The 20404-nt window shown below is 41.4% G+C and overlaps 5 protein-coding genes and 1 long non-coding RNA gene across 11 annotated transcripts in view; 3 read left to right on the plus strand and 3 right to left on the minus strand.

Moving 5' to 3' along the window:
- syne2a (spectrin repeat containing, nuclear envelope 2a) overlaps positions 1-582 on the minus strand; it is a 28963-nt gene extending 28381 nt beyond the window's left edge. For 2 of the 4 annotated variants that reach the window (XM_088362648.1, XM_088362645.1), the window contains exons 1-2: positions 467-582; positions 66-180 (exon numbers count right to left, since the gene is read on the minus strand). The gene's annotated coding sequence lies outside the window, so the exon portion shown is untranslated. Of the gene's footprint in view, positions 1-65; positions 181-248; positions 268-388; positions 405-466 lie in introns of those variants that run through there. The other 2 variants (XM_088362647.1, XM_088362646.1) reach the window with 2 other exon arrangements.
- Positions 583-943: 361 nt separating this feature from the next.
- On the plus strand, positions 944-2228 carry atp5mj (ATP synthase membrane subunit j). Of its 2 annotated transcripts, none has more exons than XM_088361707.1 (4): positions 944-1099; positions 1433-1556; positions 1821-1841; positions 2107-2228. In XM_088361707.1, exons 2-4 carry the CDS (start codon positions 1433-1435, stop codon positions 2118-2120), a joined length of 159 nt encoding a protein of 52 aa, XP_088217833.1. In that variant the 5' UTR covers positions 944-1099; the 3' UTR covers positions 2121-2228. The 2 variants fall into 2 exon arrangements, with proteins under 2 accessions (XP_088217833.1, XP_088217834.1); XM_088361708.1 differs by lacking the exon at positions 944-1099 and adding an exon at positions 1133-1289.
- LOC148381677 (uncharacterized) lies at positions 1979-6157 on the minus strand. Of its 2 annotated transcripts, none has more exons than XR_015854362.1 (4): positions 5847-6157; positions 5685-5773; positions 4079-4164; positions 1979-3117 (listed from the first exon to the last, which is right to left on the minus strand). It is a non-coding gene; the product is annotated as an uncharacterized LOC148381677 (long non-coding RNA). The 2 variants fall into 2 exon arrangements; XR_015854363.1 differs by having other exon boundaries at positions 4079-4747.
- On the plus strand, positions 2753-10405 carry garem2 (GRB2 associated regulator of MAPK1 subtype 2). The gene is made up of 7 exons (XM_088361705.1): positions 2753-3012; positions 4281-4421; positions 5891-6021; positions 6407-6572; positions 6983-7827; positions 8732-8901; positions 8985-10405. Exons 1-7 carry the CDS (start codon positions 2901-2903, stop codon positions 9565-9567), a joined length of 2148 nt encoding a protein of 715 aa, XP_088217831.1. The 5' UTR covers positions 2753-2900; the 3' UTR covers positions 9568-10405.
- hadhaa (hydroxyacyl-CoA dehydrogenase trifunctional multienzyme complex subunit alpha a) lies at positions 10118-16070 on the minus strand. The gene is made up of 21 exons (XM_088361704.1): positions 15959-16070; positions 15397-15438; positions 15178-15248; positions 14969-15102; positions 14756-14894; positions 14565-14684; positions 14343-14445; positions 14054-14176; positions 13434-13552; positions 13310-13366; positions 12903-13012; positions 12708-12842; positions 12470-12641; positions 12312-12398; positions 12099-12239; positions 11940-12008; positions 11461-11574; positions 11280-11361; positions 11067-11181; positions 10850-10995; positions 10118-10756 (listed from the first exon to the last, which is right to left on the minus strand). The coding sequence occupies exons 1-21, from the start codon at positions 16020-16022 to the stop codon at positions 10611-10613; spliced, it is 2289 nt and encodes a 762-aa protein (XP_088217830.1). The 5' UTR covers positions 16023-16070; the 3' UTR covers positions 10118-10610.
- A 199-nt stretch (positions 16071-16269) lies between these two features.
- On the plus strand, positions 16270-20019 carry hadhb (hydroxyacyl-CoA dehydrogenase trifunctional multienzyme complex subunit beta). Its single transcript, XM_088361706.1, has 16 exons — positions 16270-16416; positions 17029-17101; positions 17190-17231; positions 17292-17388; positions 17452-17496; positions 17556-17655; positions 17723-17810; positions 17925-18112; positions 18256-18436; positions 18544-18665; positions 18746-18825; positions 18897-18944; positions 19044-19131; positions 19263-19337; positions 19408-19572; positions 19647-20019. The coding sequence occupies exons 2-16, from the start codon at positions 17035-17037 to the stop codon at positions 19680-19682; spliced, it is 1422 nt and encodes a 473-aa protein (XP_088217832.1). The 5' UTR covers positions 16270-16416; positions 17029-17034; the 3' UTR covers positions 19683-20019.
- The last annotated feature ends 385 nt before the right edge of the window (positions 20020-20404 follow it).

Here is a 20404-nt window from a genome sequence, read left to right on the forward strand (position 1 = left end):
TTGTTAAAGAATAAACACACCTTTTTGAAATGTAAATCAGTCAAAGTCTGTTTCAACTAACTCACCCGTGACAAGCTTGGACTGACTACAGAGCCGGCTTCCACTTCTGCTTTGTTTTCTGATGGGAGTCTTGAATTTCCTGGTTCAAATCATCTCCTCCAGAAATCTTTCAAGTTGTGCCTTAAATATATCGGTGCAAATGAATTATGAGACAAAAGAAATCCACTTTATGCGGTTGCTGAACACACCTGCGTTGCAGATCTACGTAGGTTATCCAAAATATTCAAAAACAACAAATGGACACTCCTTAGTGAGCAAGTGGAAACAAATAAGGGATAGAGTGTGAACACACCCATATATGACTAAATAACACACTCGTCTTACTCACCTTTCTCTACTCAATGTGTTGCTTTGCAAATTGTGTGTGCACATTACATTAGATTTATCCGATATATTTTTTAAATACCTCTGTTAGTGTATTTCCGCTTTGAGCACGGCAGCATGCAAAAATTGCTCCAAACACTTTTCTGCAGCCTGCAACAACACACATGCAGGTGTGAGCATGTTGAAATCCACACTTCATTGTGCACAGACACACAAATAAAGTTTTTGTCGCCCGGCACAAACACAATTTGAAAAACAAGTCAAACTTGCCATACAACTTTCTTCTCTTTTTTAATTTATTCCTTTTCAACTTAACATTGTGAGAATGTGACCTGGTAATGGTTACTTGAATGGTGTTTAAATTTTGTTTCAACACCATTTAAAGAAATGGTTCCCTCAATACTTTATTCATTAATCGTCTAAAATATTAGTTTTAAATTTGAGAGTAAATTGAAATAGTCTTTGTCTCAGCTTTCATACATTTTGTGCCTTGATTTTGTTCAAACCTAACACGGTGTGCCATGGCTCAATAAAGGTTATTCAAAATAGCTGTCAAGTGTTCAAGTTAATGAATTGGCCGTTAGGTGGCGCGCTGCATACAAACCCAAGCTGTAAACCCCGTAATTTAGCGTAGAAGAAGCTTTACCACCACGACTTTGACGTCTGGCCACTTGTGCTATCTTGACCTTCCTTTTGCTCTGTGACAAACACAAAGGTACTAAACGCACATTGTAATTCGAATAATCGTTCATTTCTTTGGTGCTTCACAGTTACTATGACGTGAAAGTCTCGTTAGATAATGCGTGCAACAGCCATTAATGCGCTTAGTTAGCTCGTCTTGTTAGCCTAAAGCTAGTTTAGCTTCTCATCTGTATAACAGTGAGATTGTTTTGCAACAAAGTAATGTATGTTAAATCTCAGATTCTCCATGACGTCTTTCTAAAGTAGATCTTTAGATAAAATCCTAATCAAATTCAATAAAGCATTTGAAATGTTCCTCTTTGGTTATTAAATTTGCTTAATTTTTTGTTATTGTTTCCTCCTGCAGATGGCTGGACGCATGTTTGCAAATTGGTGGGCCAAAATGGGCCCTTACTACACCAAGGCCTATCAAGAAATGTGGGTGGGTGTTGGCATCATGACATACCTCTACTACAAAGTCTCCTATGGAGGTGAGTCCAGGTTTTGCTGATAGAGAAATAAGCATCACAAACTGAGCCTGGAAAACGTTTTAGCTGACTGTGCAAGTTTCTGTCATTTGTTGACTGGAGTACATACAAATGCAATTTTACAAACAATATATTAGGACTTTATATAATGTTTTCTCAAAACCCTCAGAACTGTAATAAATCTGTTCATTTGTCATCAATGTGTCTGTGATGGAGCATGTTGAGTCTTACCGGCATGAGTCTAACAATTGTTTCATTTTATTTTAGGCAAGAAAGCCGTGAAGGACAGTAAGTACAGTAGCTTCTAATTTGTAATTTATTGAAAAAATTTATTGTGTTTTTTGTGGCAAGTGACATGTGGGTGCAATATACACGTTAAAAATTGTTTTGTTAGTTTTTAAAATTATTAACTTTAAAACAGTTTATTCCCCCAGTGTTAAGTAGTGTGCAGTAACGTTGATTGTCCGCTAGATGTCACTGTCACAAAAGTTTAAATTATTTTGATGCAAGTCAATTTTCTTTTAACTACTAAAGCAAGTTTTTCTTTTTGCAGAGCCTGCTCATTAAGTTTTGAACACCTCAGGCCACCCCCCTTCTCCCGCTGTAAAGTTGCACCCATTCACATTGGACATCTTGTTAATATGAAACTAATAAACTTGTCAGTGAACCAACAAACGTTTCGTTTTCATGAATTATATTTTCCACTCTACTGGTAAGTCATAGAAACACTAAAAATGATCTATCATATTGGAATGCCAATTACTGACCATGGTTAGGACCAAAATAGCTCTCAAACCTATTTGGCAAAATAACTTGGGCTTCAAACTGCTCCATAAAAAAACATTGAGATGCAAAAAAAAAGTTCCACAAGTATAATGTTAATCAGAATACTGTGTTTGGACAAGTGAGGCTGCATAGAAGACATTATTGTAATGAACATTTTTGAGTTGACTTCCCCTTTAAGTAATTGAGTTGTGCCTGCTAATGCATTTATCAATATTTTTGTTTACTAATATCTGTACTCATACTTAAAGTGAGTACTATTGACACCTGTGTGAATAATATTTTTCCCAAGCCAAAGAGATTACAATGAATTCGAATCATGCGCTTTACTACTTAAACCACTGCTTGTTGAGTATGCATGTGAGGGGGGGAGGTGGGAAAAGATCTCTGGCGCCCTCCCTCATCTCTCGCTCCGCAGCTCCTTTTCTCCCTCATTCAAACATGGCGAAACTCTTTTCGACGACCCCACCACCTTCACATCCATCCTCCTCACCTTCATCCAAGCAACCGCCGCCTCCATCTTCACCCTCCTCCTCATCTCCGGCACAGTGATGACCCGGGAGGATGGAGAAGTTGTCGGCGAGCTTGTCGGAGATCTCCTGGAGCCCGCTTGCGCTGCCTTTGGACGCGGTGGTCAGCAAGTTCCGTTTGCCCACTCTGGTCCGATTGGCTCACGGTAAGAGAATCTAACAGCCACGCAGGTGCTGCAAGATCTTGGAAACATCACTTTTAAGTTTGTAGCGACTTTTTGACAACTGCGTCGGCCAATCAATCCTGACTCCTGCAAGAAATTCAGGTGACAGAAAGCAACACAATATGTTGCAATTAGAAATACGACTCTGCAACTAAACGACTAAATTGTCTATATATGATGTTGACTTTGGAAAAACGATGCAGGTTAAGTGTCAAGTTAAAATATTTTTTTTAATTATTATTATGGCATGTTAGCGTAAATCTTTCTTGTCTCCGGTAAAGACCTACAAAATAAAACGAACTTCAGATTATTTTATTATAATGTGTTGCAATTAGAAATATGATTCTGCAACTAAACGGCTAAATTGTCTATATCTGATGTTGACTTTGGAAAAACTATGCAGGTTAAGTGTAAAGTTAAAATGTAAGTTTTTTTTTTTTTAATTATGGCATGTTGGCGTAAATCTTGTCTCCGGTAAAGACCTACAAAATAAAACAACCTTCAGATTATTATTTTTTTTAAAATAGTTTCATATATGGCGGTAGTTTGCATGGTTTTCCCCATTTTAATTTATTATAATATACAAAACAACTATTGAACTTCATACAGTTAAAAAAAATACACAAAAATCCATTTCCGTCTCGCATCATTCACTTTTACTACTTTGACGTGACAAAGTAAACGTTCTTTGCTTCTTCGAGTTAATATTAAAGCGCCTTTTTAAGGAGACGTATGAAATTCATCTGTATGTTTTGCTTGTTTCCAAAGTCAATGTGTAGCCTGCAGATCAGGCGACTTGACTTTGGGAACGAGCGGCTTGGGTGTTCTGCCCAACTTGTTCTGGTCCAGAGCTGTCCGGAAAAAGCCACAAAGTATCTGTTGTGCTGCTAAAGTGCCGCTCAATTCTTTTCATATGCAAATGATGCATCGTGTCAGTGGATGCGCTGAATACTAAAGACCACGATGGGAAAATTTCCAGCTTAGCGTTGTTTAGAAAAGCGCGCAACTCATGCGTGTCACGCTCCATCGAAATGTACGATTTACGCACCTTGTTGTTGCGCTCCTGAAATGTTGGTTGCGCAACCGGAACTTCTTATTTCTGCAGCCAGGCAGCACAAAGATCATCATGCGGGTCTATATTTCAAAAGATGCAAAGAACATGAGGACATGGAAGGCAACTGATTTTTTTTTTTTTTTTTTTAGCCTACTGATTAGGCCCTAATCCATCTATTATTTTCTATGTTCCTCAGGTGAATGTGTGGACGGTTTGTCAGAGGAGGATGTGGTTCTTCTCCATTCCTGTCGTCAGTGGACCACAGTGACTGCTCATAGCCTAGAAGAAGGTCATTACGTCATCGGGCCCAAGATTGACATCCCTCTACAGTACCAAGGTGAGAAGATGCTGACTTTTGGTTCCAGTGGTTTTGACATCAATGAGATATTTTCGAATTCTTTCGTCCAATGAGAGACTACAATGGAAAGGTTGAGGGATGCAGTCACTTTTCTCCACACTGGTAGTTCCCCCTCACTCCAGTTCATTGACTGTAATGCTGGATGTGTCTACTCAGTATGACCTCACCGAAGCTCATCTCCAATCCCATTCTTCCGATTGTTGGACCAGTTTTATTATTCACTGTGTAACTGGAGCTCCTCTTCATTGCTTCCTCTACTGATGGAGCACTGATGTCACCTTACACCTCTCCCGCCTCCCTGACTCCTTTTTGGAAGAAAGAGAGAACATTTTTGGGAGGTCAAGTGAAGGATGTGTAGCATTTGATTTGAAACAAATTGAAAGAACCTTGTTTTTCTTTTGCAAACTTGTGCTCATGTGAGTCGTTAACTTTGGAACACTGAAAAGCTAGATTACACTTTAGATGAATGGACTTCCAAATATGGCAGGTAACTGGCTGATTCACAAGCCACCCTGATGAGCTCATGTCTGTGATGACTTCATCCAGGAAGTCCAAATATGCTTAGGAAGAGTGCAATATAGGTTTCCCCCCGAGGGTTAGACAACAGGATGCTCCTCTCTCTCTCTCTCCTTTACTCTCTCTCTCTTCCCTCCTTCTCAAGTGATGACTGAGGTGTAGAGGACAGAAAAGCTGAATGGCTCCCATGTCATGAATGGGTCTCTGAAAGTAAGTGGTGCCTCAGCCATTCCTGGTTCTTAATGCTTTTTTTGCGGTTGAGAAGATGGATTAGCGGGACTTCATGTTTTGTAATCCTTTTCCAAACAAAGCCTACATTGTGAATACACGTGTTTTGACGTTAGTGTATTTTTTTCAATTTGGAAGCACTAGGGGGTGAATGAAGGAAGGACTAAGATGTTTCGATGCTGAATAAGATGTTCAAGTTTGGTATTCTGCTCTGCTTCTTAGACCAAAAAAAAAAAAATATCACATCTCTTCAATACAACACCCACACAGCATTCAGATGAACCTCTACATCAATCAAAGAGTCAGAAAGAAATCTTAAAATGTTAAAATGTAGCGGCGATCAAACCAAAACAAACCACGTTCCTCGTTTGCTTCCCATCTCTGAGTTGCAAAGATTTCAGGATGAAGAAGAGGAAAGAAAGCCAGAGGGTTGTGCATGTGTGTGTGTGTCTCCATGGTGATGTGTCTCTGCTCTGCGTGAGAATGGGGGTACTTTACCGGTTGCCATGACAACCCTGTAGACTGTTGATTGGCTCGAGCGCTGGTGCCAGGTCAGAGGTCGCCGAGGTGTCTTTGTGCTCCCAAAACTGTGTGTGCAGCAGATGTGTTTTTGTAAGAGGAAGAATGTTGGCATTCAAAAGGAACAAGAACATTTCTTACCTTCGTGTCTCTTTATCTCGCTCTCTGCTCATGTCCTTCTGCAGGAAAGTTCAAATTGTTGGATGAAGACAGAGACATCAGGGATCCCATCCAGTATTTCTCAAGTGTGGAAGAAGTTGCTGGAGTGTTCCCCGACCGAGTCTTTGTCATGGAAACAATCACTTTCAGCGTCAAGGTTCATGCCTCGTTGCTTCTCTTTCGGAATGTGCAGACAGTTTCGACATTATGTGCACTCACTGACCAAAACATTTGATACCCATGCACAATTACAACGCTGTAAAAGGTTACGGAGTAAAGTTGGAACAATTGCAATGGAAAAAAAAAAAAAAAAAAAAACACCCTTACTCAGATACGTAAAATTGAATGTGTTCGTTGATCTAGAACAGGCTTTTGGAAAAAGATATATGGTTGCTGATTTTTTTGGGGGGCTCCCATGGTTATGAAAACACAACCTTATTTTTTTCCCCAGTGTCAAGAGAGTTATGAATATTACAAAATATGGATTGGTATATCATTCTGATTTTGTTTTTTAACGGCTTTGATTTATATTTGTCACACAGGTGGTTTCAGGGGAGTTCAGCGAGGACAGTGAGCCCTACAGCTTCACTCTGCAGGCTGGAGATGAGCTATCACTCATGGGGAAGGCCGAGCTTCTATGTGCCACGCCAACGAAGGAAAAGACAGGACTGAGTGCGCTGTTGAGACGACTGGGAAAGACTCCCCGAAGTAAGGAAGGATCATATACCGTATTTTCCGCACTATAAGGCGCACCGGATTATAAGGCGCACCTTCAATGAATGGCCCATTTTAAAACTTTGTCCATATATAAGATATATACATTTGGCCCACGGGCCGGACTTTGGACACGCCTGCTGTAGTGGCTCAATATTGGTCCATATATAAGGCGCACCTGATTATAAGACGGCTTTTGAGAAAATTGGAGGTTTTTAGCTGCACTTTATAGTGTGGAAAATACGGTACTTTGCTTCCAAAGGGTGTGATTTTTCAAAAGAATCATAGTCAAATAGTACAATGAGACTATAAATTTCAAGCTGCTTCCTGATTGGTTCAGTTTCACGTCATTTAGCAGTTTTTGGTGCACGCCGGTGAAATTGCATCTTTTTGATTGTGGACAGGTAAAACTCCCTGCCTGGTTTGTATGAACCATCGCACCAATCAGAGCGTCAGCTTGCCTTTTGCCTGCCGTGGACGCTTTTGCACACGCTCCCCTTTGGAGCAAGGGATGCTGGGCGGAGAGCATACGGTGCGCAGCATCATCGAGAGGGTCCGCCTCCCCGTCAACGTGTCGGTACCGTCGCGCCCGCCGCGAAACCCCTACGATCGCCACGCGGTACGAGAAGGTCACCGCTTCAAGCTGCTCAACATCGTTAGCAAGACGGTGGTGCTCTGTATGGTACTTCGCCGACAGGAAGTGTCGCCCTCCCACTTCCTGTTGCTACGCTGCATGCCCCGCTTCAACGTGGCCGAGGCCTCGGTGCAAAGGGCGGCCCTGGAGAGCCTACTTTTACGATACGCCTTCGACCCCGACGCCTACTCTCGAGCTGTGAGGGAAACCCGTCCCGAGTTGGAGTGTATGACGGAGGAGTGTGTGAGCCCGCGACGCTCGTGTGTGTCGGCGCAGGACTCGTTGGCGCCCGCCCTGCAACAGCTGTCAATGTGCGGCTACGGGGGCGGGGTCTCGGACAGCCTATCGCAGCGCTGCGGGGACTCTCTCGGGGTACAGATTGGGGAGGGACCTGGTGAGGAAAGAGAATATGTGACCCCTGAGTGGACGGAGGCTGAAATGAGGCCCACTGAGGAGATACCTTATGAGGAGCTTTGGACCAATCAGAATACAGACGGCCTAGGAAAGGAACCAAATCTCATTTCCTTCCATTCATCTGCCTCACTGGAAGGCTCCTTGGGCACCGTGGTGACAACTGTGGCAGCTCCACCGCCCGTACCTCCAAAATCTGATGCTGTGAGTTCCCCTCCCACACATGCTGCTTTTTGCATCCGCTTCATAAGAGTGAGGATGCTGCTCGTGAATTATTAGCACTTTTAAATTTCATTTACACAGACAAACACTTGCCATATACTCAAAGCACATAAATGTCCACAATGTTTTAAATACTGATAAATAAATAATAAATACTGACTTTTTATTAGAGGTGATTTTTATTCCACCTTTTTTATTATTTAGCTGGTTTTAATTAGTATTTAGAACAAGTTTGTTCATTTTGTTTCATTTTAGTATTAGTTTTTAACGGGGTGTTTGTTGAGTCAAAAATTAAAAAAGGTCACAAAGTATTGTGAATCAAACTTCAATTCTAAAACGATTGTTTGACCCTCCTTCTGTAAGGATGTACAATACCAAAATAAATAAAATTAAAATAGACCCTGACAGCTCATGTAGGATATTGATTGACAAAGATGAAAAGTCGAAGGACATTTTTACTTAATAGTAAGTTTTTGTTTTTTTTAATTAAAGATGTATTTTCAATTAGTTTTTGTTTCCATAATCTTAATGCAGACTAACTACTTGTAGGTAGGATTTATTCTAGGAAACTACAATCCAGCGAGTCCCTTGTTTACCATTAAGACTTTTTTTTTTTCTCTTCTCAATTGCACACTTTCTATGATAGCTGACAACAAAATTGAAAAGATGTGTGGGAGCTCAAGTTGCTGTGTGAATTATAGCTTGGCTCACACTGTTCCTCATTCCTTAAAATTGACTGTGCCAAACTGTGTACGTTGCAGGCATGTGCGTGGTAAGAGCATAGTTGAGAATTTTGCCGGAAGTGCAAAGGTCACCAAAGTCTGACAGTCACCAACTACACACACTGAAGTCCAGCTTTGCTTTTTTTTTGTGTATGTGACTTTAGGTGAGAGAGGAGTGTCGCTACTTGATTGCTCCTCCAGTCCCTCCTCGCGGCTCTAAACTGGGATCCATCTCCAGCCCGGCCCCCAGCCCTCCTGTCCCTCCACGTTTCGCCAAGACCTCCACCTCCCCCAGACCTAATATTTCCTTCTACTCCTCAGGACTGCAGGACAGGTAGTCACCCTTCACTTAAGCACGTATATTGTTTTGATTCATACCAACTGGTGCTTATGTAAGTTTTTTCTGTTGGATTCCAGCTGCTCGCACTCTCCAGATCCTTCCCTCTACTGTTACCCATGTTCCTGGGCTGACTGTCCCGCCCCCAATCCCGAGCCGGTCTCCATCATCCCCGCCGAGACTACGACCGACCCTCAGAAGGCACAAGCCGCCTGGGCCGAGCCGTGGGTGGACTGCTTCACCGCCGGTCCTCGACTGAGAGCTCCGCCCCCGCAAAGTCGTTTTGCACCTTTTGGTGCTTTGAACCCTTTCAACCGCCAGTCACCTTGCCCGTCACCTGAGCCGGCAGACAGTCCGGAATCCTCTAGAGGGGCGGAAGGGGGCGGGACGAGCACGGGGGTGAACGAAGGCTCGGCCGGACCCGCCGACTCGACTTGGCGTCCTCCCGCTGATTTGTCTGCGCTTTCATTGGAGGAAGTATCGGCCTGTCTGCGCTTCATCGGTCTGTCGGAGGCCGCCGTGTCCGTATTCCAGAGGGAGCGAATCGACGGCAGCCTCTTGGTTCAGCTGACCGAGGACATCCTGTCACATGACTTTCACCTGAGCCGACTCCATGTCACTAAGATCACCCAGTTTATACAAGGGTGGAGACCCAAGATCTAACTCACAAACACAACTTCCATGAATCCTAAATGTGCCTTCCACGGTGACTAGGTGAGAGTTGAACTTTAACCTCTCCCACCAACTCAGCATCAGACTCATTGTCACATGCAGATTTGTTTCCAATCCAAATTCCAGACTGAAAATGATTTACTGCAGCGATCATTTTTATAATAAGAGAAATCTTTCTTTCCCTCTTTGGATAACACAGAGTTGTTCTGTTTGTAGTGTGCAAATTTTGACTGCCTCAAAAAATATAGTTTCTAAAATGTACCTCAGATCACTTTGAAATGCTTAATTTAGCCGTGCATAAATTAAATCATGCTTGATGATACTGTATGTTCACAATTTGACTTCATCAGCAAATGCAATGATGTATTGAATGCTTTTGTCTCACTCAAATGTGTTATTTTAAGATTAAAGATAATGATGTGGTTATTGGGCTGCTAGATTTTGTGTTACAGATTTAAGTAGATTCACGTCTTCTTTTTTCTAAATTGTAATTAAAATCGCAGTTCAGTTCCATTGGGAGTAGAAATAGTGTACAAATACGTACAAGTCAAAAAGTCTTTTAATTCAGAACCTATTAATTAGAGTCAAAGGTACAAACTGTTAAATTCGTTCTTATGAGCTGCTACAAAAACATGATTATTAATATTAAGGCTTTAATGCTCTTCTATTTCATTTTTAGTCAATACGGAGCAAGAGTGACACAAAATGGACATATCAAAAAGTCGAATAATTAAATATCACAATAAATATTCAAGTAATACACCACAACATGAATGTATGGCAGTATAATAAATATTCTTTTAACATTAAAATAAAATGTTTATTGGAACTTTTGTACTGGATTCTCATTGGAAACTAAATGTTGTTGCCTCAACTCACCAGTGTCACATTTATGCTAACTTTGACCTTAAAAAAGTATTTCAGAAGTCTCACTGTGACTTTGCAAGAATATTCCCAAAGAACAAACAAAAAATGACCAATAATTTTCAGAACTTATCGATGCTGACCTGATTTTGTGACGATGAATGGTGGGTTCAATTATGGAACTTCTTGCTGGAGTCTTTAGCGTGGTCCAGTAAGAGTTGGCACGGTGTGAACTGGTTTCCGTACACTTCCTCAAAACGCATCATGGTGCTGACAAGACGTGCTGCGCCGAAAGAATCCACAAATCTGAATGGACCTGAATGCATCAAATATCTGTTCAGTGTGGACTCAAATATTCCAACTCGTCATTTCTTTTGGGTAAGGATGCAAATGTGTGTTTGCGCCTTACCACCAAGATAAGGAGGAAAGCCAAGTCCAAACACAGCGCCAATGTCTCCCTCTACTGGATTTTTCAGGATTCCCTCCTGAAGACACAACAAGGCCTCGTTCACAAAGCGAGACACAAGCCGGTACTGGATGTCGGAGTCTGAAGAACTGCAACAAACAAAGGTGACTTTTAGAGACTGAGGGATCGACGACCTGGTCAAAAACCAAGCACCCCTTACACGGCGGGAAGAGCAGTGAGTTTGTATTTCTTGAGAATTGCCTCGGCGTCGGAATTCACGCGCTTGTGGTTTTTTCTTTTGCCGTAGATGAAACAACCTTTTCCTGATTTACGACCTACAGAAGAAAATAGTTTAAGCACACAAAAATGATGCAATAACATGTCATAAAAATTTATCATATCCTTTTTAAGGTCGAAATAAAATAAATGTGACCTTTGAAGCCTTGCTCCACCATGGTCTTAAGAACCTCCACATTTCCACCTCCAAAGCGAGAACCAAAAGCTTTGCCAAGATCCTACAATCAAATACATGATTATGAGAAGATTTTTCAAAGTGTGGATTTACTGGAGAGCAAAGGTCAATGTTGGGCTTAAACCACACGACTCATGCAGACCTCAGCCACATGGGCTGCCACGTCAATGCCGACTTCATCGGCGAGTGTTGCCGTGCCGACGGGAAAGCCAAAGCTGGTAGTCAAGTTGTCAAGCTTCTTTGGACCCACACCCTCCTGGTGTTAAGATCAAAATAAAAGTCACTGATGAGTGCCTATTTAATTAAATGCTCTTTGTGTACCGTATTTTCCGCACTATAAGGCGCACCTGAAAACCTCAAATTTTCTCAAAAGCCGCCTTATAATCAGGTGCGCCTTATATATGGACCAATATTGAGCCACTACAGCAGGTGTGTCCAAATATATGTATTTATATATGGACAAAGTTTTAAAATAGGCCATTCATTGAAGGTGCGCCTTATAATCCGGTGTGCCTTATATATGGACAAAGTTTTAAAATGGGCCATTCATTCAAGGTGCGCTTTATAATCCGGTGCGCCTTATAGTGGGGAAAATACGGTACATTGGAATTTTTTTGTTACCTGAAGCACCCTGACAGCTTCTGCTAGCATGGGAGCCAAGCAGCGAGTGGTGTAAAAACCAGGACCATCCTGTATATAGTTAGTAGCAGTAAAAAAAAAAAACATAGTTAAATCAAAAATTTTACAAATGCTTTTGACACACCGCTTGATTTGTCTTACCCCGACAACAATGACGATCTTGCCTTGTTTGAGGCCCACACTCACAGCTGAGGCCAACGTGTCCTTGGATGTTTTATCGGTGGTGATGATCTCCAGCAGTTGCATTTTGTCAACTGGTGAGAAGTAGTGCATGCCAATCACCTGCGCATCACATCATCAAATATTCAAAAAAAATAAATAAAAATACAGAAAAGCCAGTAAGTGTATTGTGACCTTTTCAGGGCGTTTGCTTGCAGCAGCAATATCCTTAATAGGAAGTGCTGAAGTGTTGGAGGCAAACACGCAGTGAGGCGGGGTCACCTGTAGATGGATAGAGAAGAAGAAAAAAATAGCAAGGAGAAATGGAATTGGTGTGCTCAGAATGTACGCACTGCTTCTGTCTCCTTGAGGACTTTATGTTTAACGTTGATATCCTCAAACACGGCCTCGATCACCATGTCGGCAGACGAGAAGCCTGTGAAGTCCAGCTGGGCTGAGAGGTTGGACAGCGTAGCGTCGCGGTCAAAAGAGGACAGCGTCTTCTTCTTCACCTTCTCGTTGAGACTAACGAGACGATAGAGGTGACTCTCCGTCCTTGTTGCGGATTATCCTAGCGCAAGAATTTTGTACCCTTTGTAGACTTGATCTTCTCCTCTGCTGATGCCTTCAACTGTGGTGTCCTTCAGTAAGGTGTTGAGACCTTTGTCTATGGACACCTGGGCAACACCTGCACCCATTAATCCTGCACCCAGGATTGCAAGAGTCCTGGCAAACAGAAGATGTCAGCGAGATGCCATCAACAGATTAATATCCAATCGCTCTTACTTGACTTCCTTCTCCGGGGTCCCGAATCGGTTCTTCTTACAAATCACTTGACCCTGGTATAGGCCGATCAAAGCTTTGGACTCTGATGTCACAGCCAGTTTACCAAAGTTCTACGTCAAAACAAAAAAGTAGTTTAGAATACGATCTGAAGAGTTTTCTCAAGTTCTTTATGGTCTGCTTTCAGAAAGAAGTTTTGTGAATCTCGCTCCCCTGGGAGGCAGACATTTTATATTAAAGACAACTTGCCTTTTTGATACATTTATATTTAGGACCGACTGTTATGGGCCTAAGACTGCTCAGGGACGTCCCATGACGCAATCGTCTCCGCTCTTGCCTGGATTTATTTCAACAATTTATCTTCTCCCTACTCTTTATTCTACTTGAAATAATAATGACAATAAACATACCTTAGCCTCAGCCCGATAGCCTGCTTCTCTTCCCTGCTCCACTCCGGTTTTGACCGACTATTTATTCACACACACAAACATAAATTGGTGTTTTAATTTAACTGCTCCATTCTGCATTGCCTACCTCAATGATTTTGACTGGAGCGGGGTAGAGTCCTTTTGTTTGTTTCTGAACCTTCTCACTGACAGTCTTGTAGATTTTTTTCTTCACAGGGCCGAGACCCATCACTGTGTCCTGTAGCTCTACACACACATACAAAGTTGATGTCTATGGCGGCCATTTTCTTTTTTTGTATTCACCCATAGACACTCTACAATGAATCATGTCTATACGGTAATCCCTCGTTTATCGCGGATAATTGGTTCCAAAAACCACCTGCGATAAGTGAAATCCGCGAAATACGGTCACCAACAAGAAGTACTGGGCAGGCTAACGAGTTAGCGGAAAGATGCTAATTCGTGATCGTGCTGACACGCGAAAACGGACTGTAAACGAACATTTGGAGCAATACTACATTGTCCTAAAGGTTAAACACACGTTTCCTCAATTTAAAAGTTTTACTTTGACTTTTAAATTGTTTTTTTAATTTGGGAAAAAAATCCGCGATGTAGTGAACCCGCGATAAACGAAACGCGAAGTAGCGAGGGATCACTGTATTTTCAATAGTTTGCCGATTCAATCTGGCTAAATGATATTTAAAAAACATTATATTCTCATGAGATTTGGACGATCAAGTCACTTACTTTGCATGATACTTTTCTTTTTTGAAAGTGGAACCGTCTTATTGGCGATACCTTTGGCCACGCTTACCGCTACTTCCTCCAAGTAGTCAATTGTTCTCTCCTCTGCTGGCTTCACACCAGGACCTGATATGTTTGGACATACTCCATAATTATAATATTAACAGATTTTTGGAATTGGAGTCATAAACTCAACTCATAAATATACTTCATGGAAAGTTGCTGTGTGTAATCAGCAAGCCCAATAAAATGTAGAAGTTAAAAAAAAAAAAATGTCATGCAGAGCACTTACCCAGAGGATCCACAAGCTGGTGCACTAGGCCCATCTTCTTAGCTTTATCAGCACGGATATTCCTGCCTGTCAGCATCATGTCAAAAGCTCCAGGGAGGCCCACCTACACACACACACAAATATTTCTAACAGCTAATATGCCCCTTGAGAGGCTTGACCTTAACATTCACTCGCCACTAACCCAACAATGAGGCAGATCTTATGAGCGTTTAGTTTGTATACCATTTGAGGTAGTCTCTGGGTACCACCAGCTCCAGGCAGCAGTCCGAGCATGACCTCTGGTGTCCCCAGTATTGTTTTCCGACTTTTGGTAGCGATTCGATACTGGCAGGATATAGCAAACTACAGAGAAGTTAGAAAAATCTGGATTTTGAGGGTTCACCTTAAACAGATTATTTTAAAGATAAACGTACCTCAAGGCCTCCACCTAAACACGAGCCATTGATAGCAGCAACAATGGGGATGGGAGATTTTTCAATCTTCTCAAACATCTTCTGACCTTCTTCAGAGAGATGGGTAACCTCCTCACTGGTTTTACAGGCTTGGATCATACTGAGACAAAAAGGAGACATAGAGTAAATTGTCAAATATTAACTTTACATTTAAATACGTGTAGTGCAGCTTACTTGATGTCTGCTCCAGCAATAAAGCAACCAGGCTTACTGGAGATAAGGACAGCGCTTTTCACGGCTCCGTTTGACCAGATCTCACTCATCACTTCTGTCAACTCAGACTGCATCTGCATAGACAGTGTGTTCACCTGCACAAATAATAATCGTGAATAATCATAATCAAGTTGCAATCCATGTGGAGTGTGTCTCATTTGTAAGCTCACCTTGGATGCTGGATCATTGAGTCGGATAACCGCAACGTCATCCTTGAGCTCGTAGCTGACGTGTGTTCGTGCTTGATGGAGAAAATAATCAAAGGAGATATATGGAGACACTTTTTGTATAATTATGTCCAATGAGCATGTATGTAAGCGTCACAAATCAACTGAGAGGGAGCAAAAGAAGGCAAAAGCAAAAATATTGGAAAAAAAATTGATAGCTACCTGCCAGCGATGAGGACACAGAGATTAATCGTCTTGCATAACCTATGAAAGAAGAGACAAAACATGAATTTGGTTCTACATTTCCCCCATTTTGTGTCATTGTTTAACACTGTTCATTATATTTTTGCACCAATGCTTTCATTTTACAGTACAATTGCAATGCTTGTATTTGTAAAGTGTTTTATTAGGCTAAAAAATATTTTTTTACACAAATATTACATTATCATCCACGTAGAATAATTTAATTGTATACTGAACAGGGGAAACATTTTTATTCACAAATAACCACTTTAAATGTTGAATGTTTATGTAATATTTCAAATAATTTTCATTAGTGGGAAAAATCGTCAAATCAAAGCATATATAGAATAAACTGTACACGTACATTTGTAAAAGGCATTTTATCAGCCACTACAACAGCGTCACTATGCGGAAGGTCTAATTATTGTTGCTCTGATCGAGGTGAGGGTTCACCCCGGCTCTCATAGAATTAAGAAACAGCATCATCGGAAATTCAGGGATGCTCTGCGTTTGAACTAGTAGATTTCTTTGTGTCACTTACCTGACAAAATGATGCGTTTTATGGAAGGAAACCTGGAAAAACAGCTGGCAAGAGTCGCAGCCATGTCTAACTGAAAGTGGAAACTGTAAGTACGACTTTTGCACTGAAGGGGGCGCAACACATTTTGCACAGTTGAGTGACGTAGAGACTGTGAGTTGTAAGATAAATCGCCATGCTATAAATACTCTGTCATGAAAATAATACTACTATTTTCATGGCAAAAAATGTATTTGTTACTTTCAAATATATATATATATATATTATATATATATTATAAATTCTGAAAAGGGATATAAGGTTCATATTGTCATTGCGAACGTGGAACACATTCTGGCATAATTTTGGCCAGCTAATTTAGACTTGGGTCCTGAAAGACCGATATCGGATTTGTAGTCCAGTTGTACTGCACCCGGCAAAGCCTTTGACAGGGACGCGAATATACTTGAAGTACTATACAGGTAAAATCTCATCTTTATCATCGTTCAAATGATTTAATTCATCATATATTTTGAGCTTGCAGTAATAAAACAAAAATGTGTTGAAATAACGAATAGAAAATCTGGCGATGAAGGTAGGCAGCGCTGCCAGCAAGCTAACCGTCTCATTCTCAACGTTACACTCTATAATACAGACCCAATTTATATCATTTAGTTTGTAAGACATTGCTTAAACTACTTACACTTGCACAATCAACTTTGCAATAAATCTAATCCTGTTTTGGTCTTTGCATGATCAAGTTAAGAAATATAGGTGAAAGGTCGGACCGGGTTGGGCTAACTGGGTGACCGTCAATGAAATGTCATAAGGGTTGTCATGCTCGTATATAATGTGCGCTGCATTTGAATTAAATTATTTTTGTGTTTGCTCAATTACTGGCTACTCGAGCTTTGCAGGTATAGCAGGGCAAAAACTAACTCGATGTTGCTACGTCATAAGCACTATGTCAACTATAGAGTATTCAGTGTATGTTCATTTCATCCACTGTAGTAGTTCCCAGCTATCCTGTAAAACTTGTCATTATTTTGTGCAAGATGTTCTATAATTGCCTTTTACTGCACTCTTCTTTGCAGAACGTTATGGCTTCCATGCTCTTGAAGTCAATGCGGAGCTCCCCTGTCAACCCCTCGTGGGCTGTGCAGTATGGTAAACCATCATCAAAATTTCCAGATTTGTCTTTATTGAGCCATTTTTCTTCAATATGTATTTAAATCATAATAACTTTGTGTTTCAGCCGCACGATCCCTTAGCATGACGACTCAACTAAACGCTCAAGGTGCAGACTTAAACTGTTTGAATAAACACAAGCATGAGGCTAACTGTCACTTTTTTCCAGCTCAGACAAAAAGCAAGAAGACACTAGCCCGTCCTGGCGTGAGGAACATAGTACTGGTGGAAGGAGTGAGAACTCCCTTCCTAATGTCTGGAACTACGTGAGTATTACTCTTAGTTTGTCCGAAAAGTGATCTCAGTCGTTAATGTTTCTTTGTTTCCAGCTATGCTGACCTGATGCCTCACGACTTGGCCAGAGCAGCTCTACAGTAAGTTACCTTGGCGTAAAATCATTTTATCCGGGATAATTATTATTTTTTTTTTGTAGAGGTCTTCTGCACAAAACAGGCTTACCCAAGGATGCTGTGGACTACATCATTTATGGAACAGTCATTCAGGAGGTTAAAACAAGCAATGTTGCACGAGAGGTATTAACACTCATTTATACATCAATATAGAAAGAGCTGCTCCTGATGAGCTTCACCTTGTTCTCAGGCAGCGCTGGGTGCAGGCTTCTCAGAGAAGATCCCCGCTCATACAGTCACCATGGCTTGTATCTCCTCCAATCAGGCCATGACCTCGGGTATGTCAGAGCGACTGCTTTGTTTTGTTTGTAGAATCCGACTTTAATCTGAAATTCAATCAAATAAATAGTTATCTCTTTCAGTTGCCTGCTTAACTTTTTGTCTCCTTCTAGCTGTTGGCCTAATTGCTGCCGGGCAGTGTGACGCGGTCGTGGCAGGTGGAGTGGAATTCATGTCCGACGTTCCTATCCGTCACAGCCGCAAGATGAGGAAGACCATGTTGTCGCTCAGTAGGGCAAAGACCCTCGGCCAGAGGCTCGGTTTAATTGGAAGCATCCGTCTGGCACACCTTTCACCAGAAGTATGTGTTCACAGTATTTGATTGTAAATAGAGTTGCACCAAAAAAGGAAATTCACCCAAAATTTTCAGAATTCAATATCAGTTGTAAAACTACGAGATAGCACATCCATTACAATGCCGCACTTTTACTTTTGTGCCCGAAGCTGCCCGCTGTCGCCGAGTTCTCGACTGCCGAAACAATGGGGCACAGTGCCGACCGCCTGGCTGCAGCTTTTGGAGTCTCCAGAGTGGAGCAGGATGAGTTTGCTTTGAGATCTCACACTTTTGCCAAAAAAGCCCAAGATGCAGGTCTGCTGCAGGATGTCATCTCCTTTAAAGTGCCCGGTAAATATTTCATCACACGGGTGTATCTTATAACAAACCTCACTTCTGGAATATAAGAATATTCCAACCACGTCATATTTTTCCTACACGACGCTTTGTCTTTTTAGGCCGTGATATTGTTTCCAAGGACAACGGCATCCGTCCATCCTCCAAGGAGCAGATGGCCAAACTGAAAGCAGCCTTTGTCAAACCTCACGGCACTGTCACCGCCGCCAACTCGTCCTTTTTGGTAAGCCCAACACAAGGAACTTTCCAGCTCCTCTGGTTCTCGTCAAGTTTTCTTCCAAAACTGGCTTTCTACTTTTTCAGACTGACGGTGCCTCTGCTGTCCTCATTATGTCTGAAGAGAAAGCTCTGGCAATGGGCTACAAGCCTAAAGCCTACCTGAGGTAACTGCACAATGGCATCATTTCATCCCAATTAACACTTGATTAATTCTTCTTCGTATTCTTCATGACAGAGATTTTGTTTACGTGTCTCAGGACCCCAAAGATCAACTACTTCTGGGGTGAGTCGATCCTTGCGCGGATGTTTTTTTTTTTTTACTGTTTATAAATATTTGCATATCCAATTTTTAAGTATGAACTCCTCTAACTGACCCTTTCAGGCCAACTTACGCTACACCCAAGGCCTTAGAACGTGCTGGCTTGACCATGAATGACATTGATGTGTTTGAATTCCACGAGGCATTCGCGGTAAGTTATCACAGAGGAATCGATGCAATGTTATAATTACCATCCTCGCTCTGCTTCGTATCAGATGAAATCAATATTCTCTATTTGGTATTCGTTGTAACACAGTTTTGCTTTATGGTTTGATTTTCCAGGGTCAGATTATGGCAAATCTGAAGGCCATGGATTCGGATTGGTTTGCCCAGACGTACATGGGCAGAAAAACAAAGGTTAATGATTTTTTTTGTTCTCAATCTGTCAATCCTTTTCGAACTTCGATCTATATGATTTACCTTAAAGGTGGGTACTCCTCCCATGGAGAAGTTCAACAACTGGGGAGGCTCTCTGTCCTTGGGCCATCCATTCGGTGCCACTGGTTGTAGACTGGTCACCACGGTTGCACACAGGCTGCAGAAAGAAGGAGGACAGTTTGGACTTGTGGCAGCGTGCGCTGCTGGAGGACTGGTGAGTCATAGCTAGCAGTCATTTTTAAAAACTTTTTTTTTTTTTTTTAATTGTTGCTGACACGTGTTTTTCAGGGTCACGCTATGGTGATTGAAGCCTACCCCCAGTAAAGCATGTAAACTACCATCACTAACCAGACTCATCACAAGATCAACACACTCACACATATTTAGTTACAGCCCAAATGTATATATTTGCACCACTTTGCCTTGACGAGTCAATCTCGGTGTGGGCGCCATTGTGGAAAACGGCTGTTAATTTATAGCAGTGGAATGTTGCCTTTAAGTTTTAGGGAATGGCAGAAGCATCATGTCGGCACTTTGAGCCAAATGTATCAATCATGATGTTGTTAAGGCCTTCAACGGAGTTCAAATCATGCTGTTTATACTTTTGAGAATGTTGTTTTTTTCTTATAAACTGTCCAAATTAAAGGATGTGATGACAGAATACATGTGCATTTTTTTTCCCTATTGCTTCAAATTAATTTTAGTGAGTTTAGTTGTAGGGCTGTGCAAATCCAATTACAATTATTACACAGCATAATTACGAAATTGATTATTAATATGCATTCATATTCAATGCACTATATTTGTTTATACAAGGAAAACAAATTTTAATTTATATATTTGCAGCTTTTTTTTGTTTGGCCCAAAAAGAACTACACGTTATAGTGTCTCAAAGAAATGTATCTTTTTTTTTTTTTTTTTAATTTTAAACATGCATGTCAGCAGCCCTGCAAAATTAATTGATAGTGAATATAGCTGTCTGCGTCTTGACTATTTGATTTTAATGAGGTGGGGGAAATGGATACTCCTTTCTGGTGATGTTTAAA

The sequence above is a fragment of the Syngnathus floridae genome, chromosome 19 (genome assembly GCF_059516105.1).
Source record: "Syngnathus floridae isolate MCC-2025c chromosome 19, RoL_Sflo_1.0, whole genome shotgun sequence".
Classification (NCBI taxonomy): domain Eukaryota; kingdom Metazoa; phylum Chordata; class Actinopteri; order Syngnathiformes; family Syngnathidae; genus Syngnathus; species Syngnathus floridae.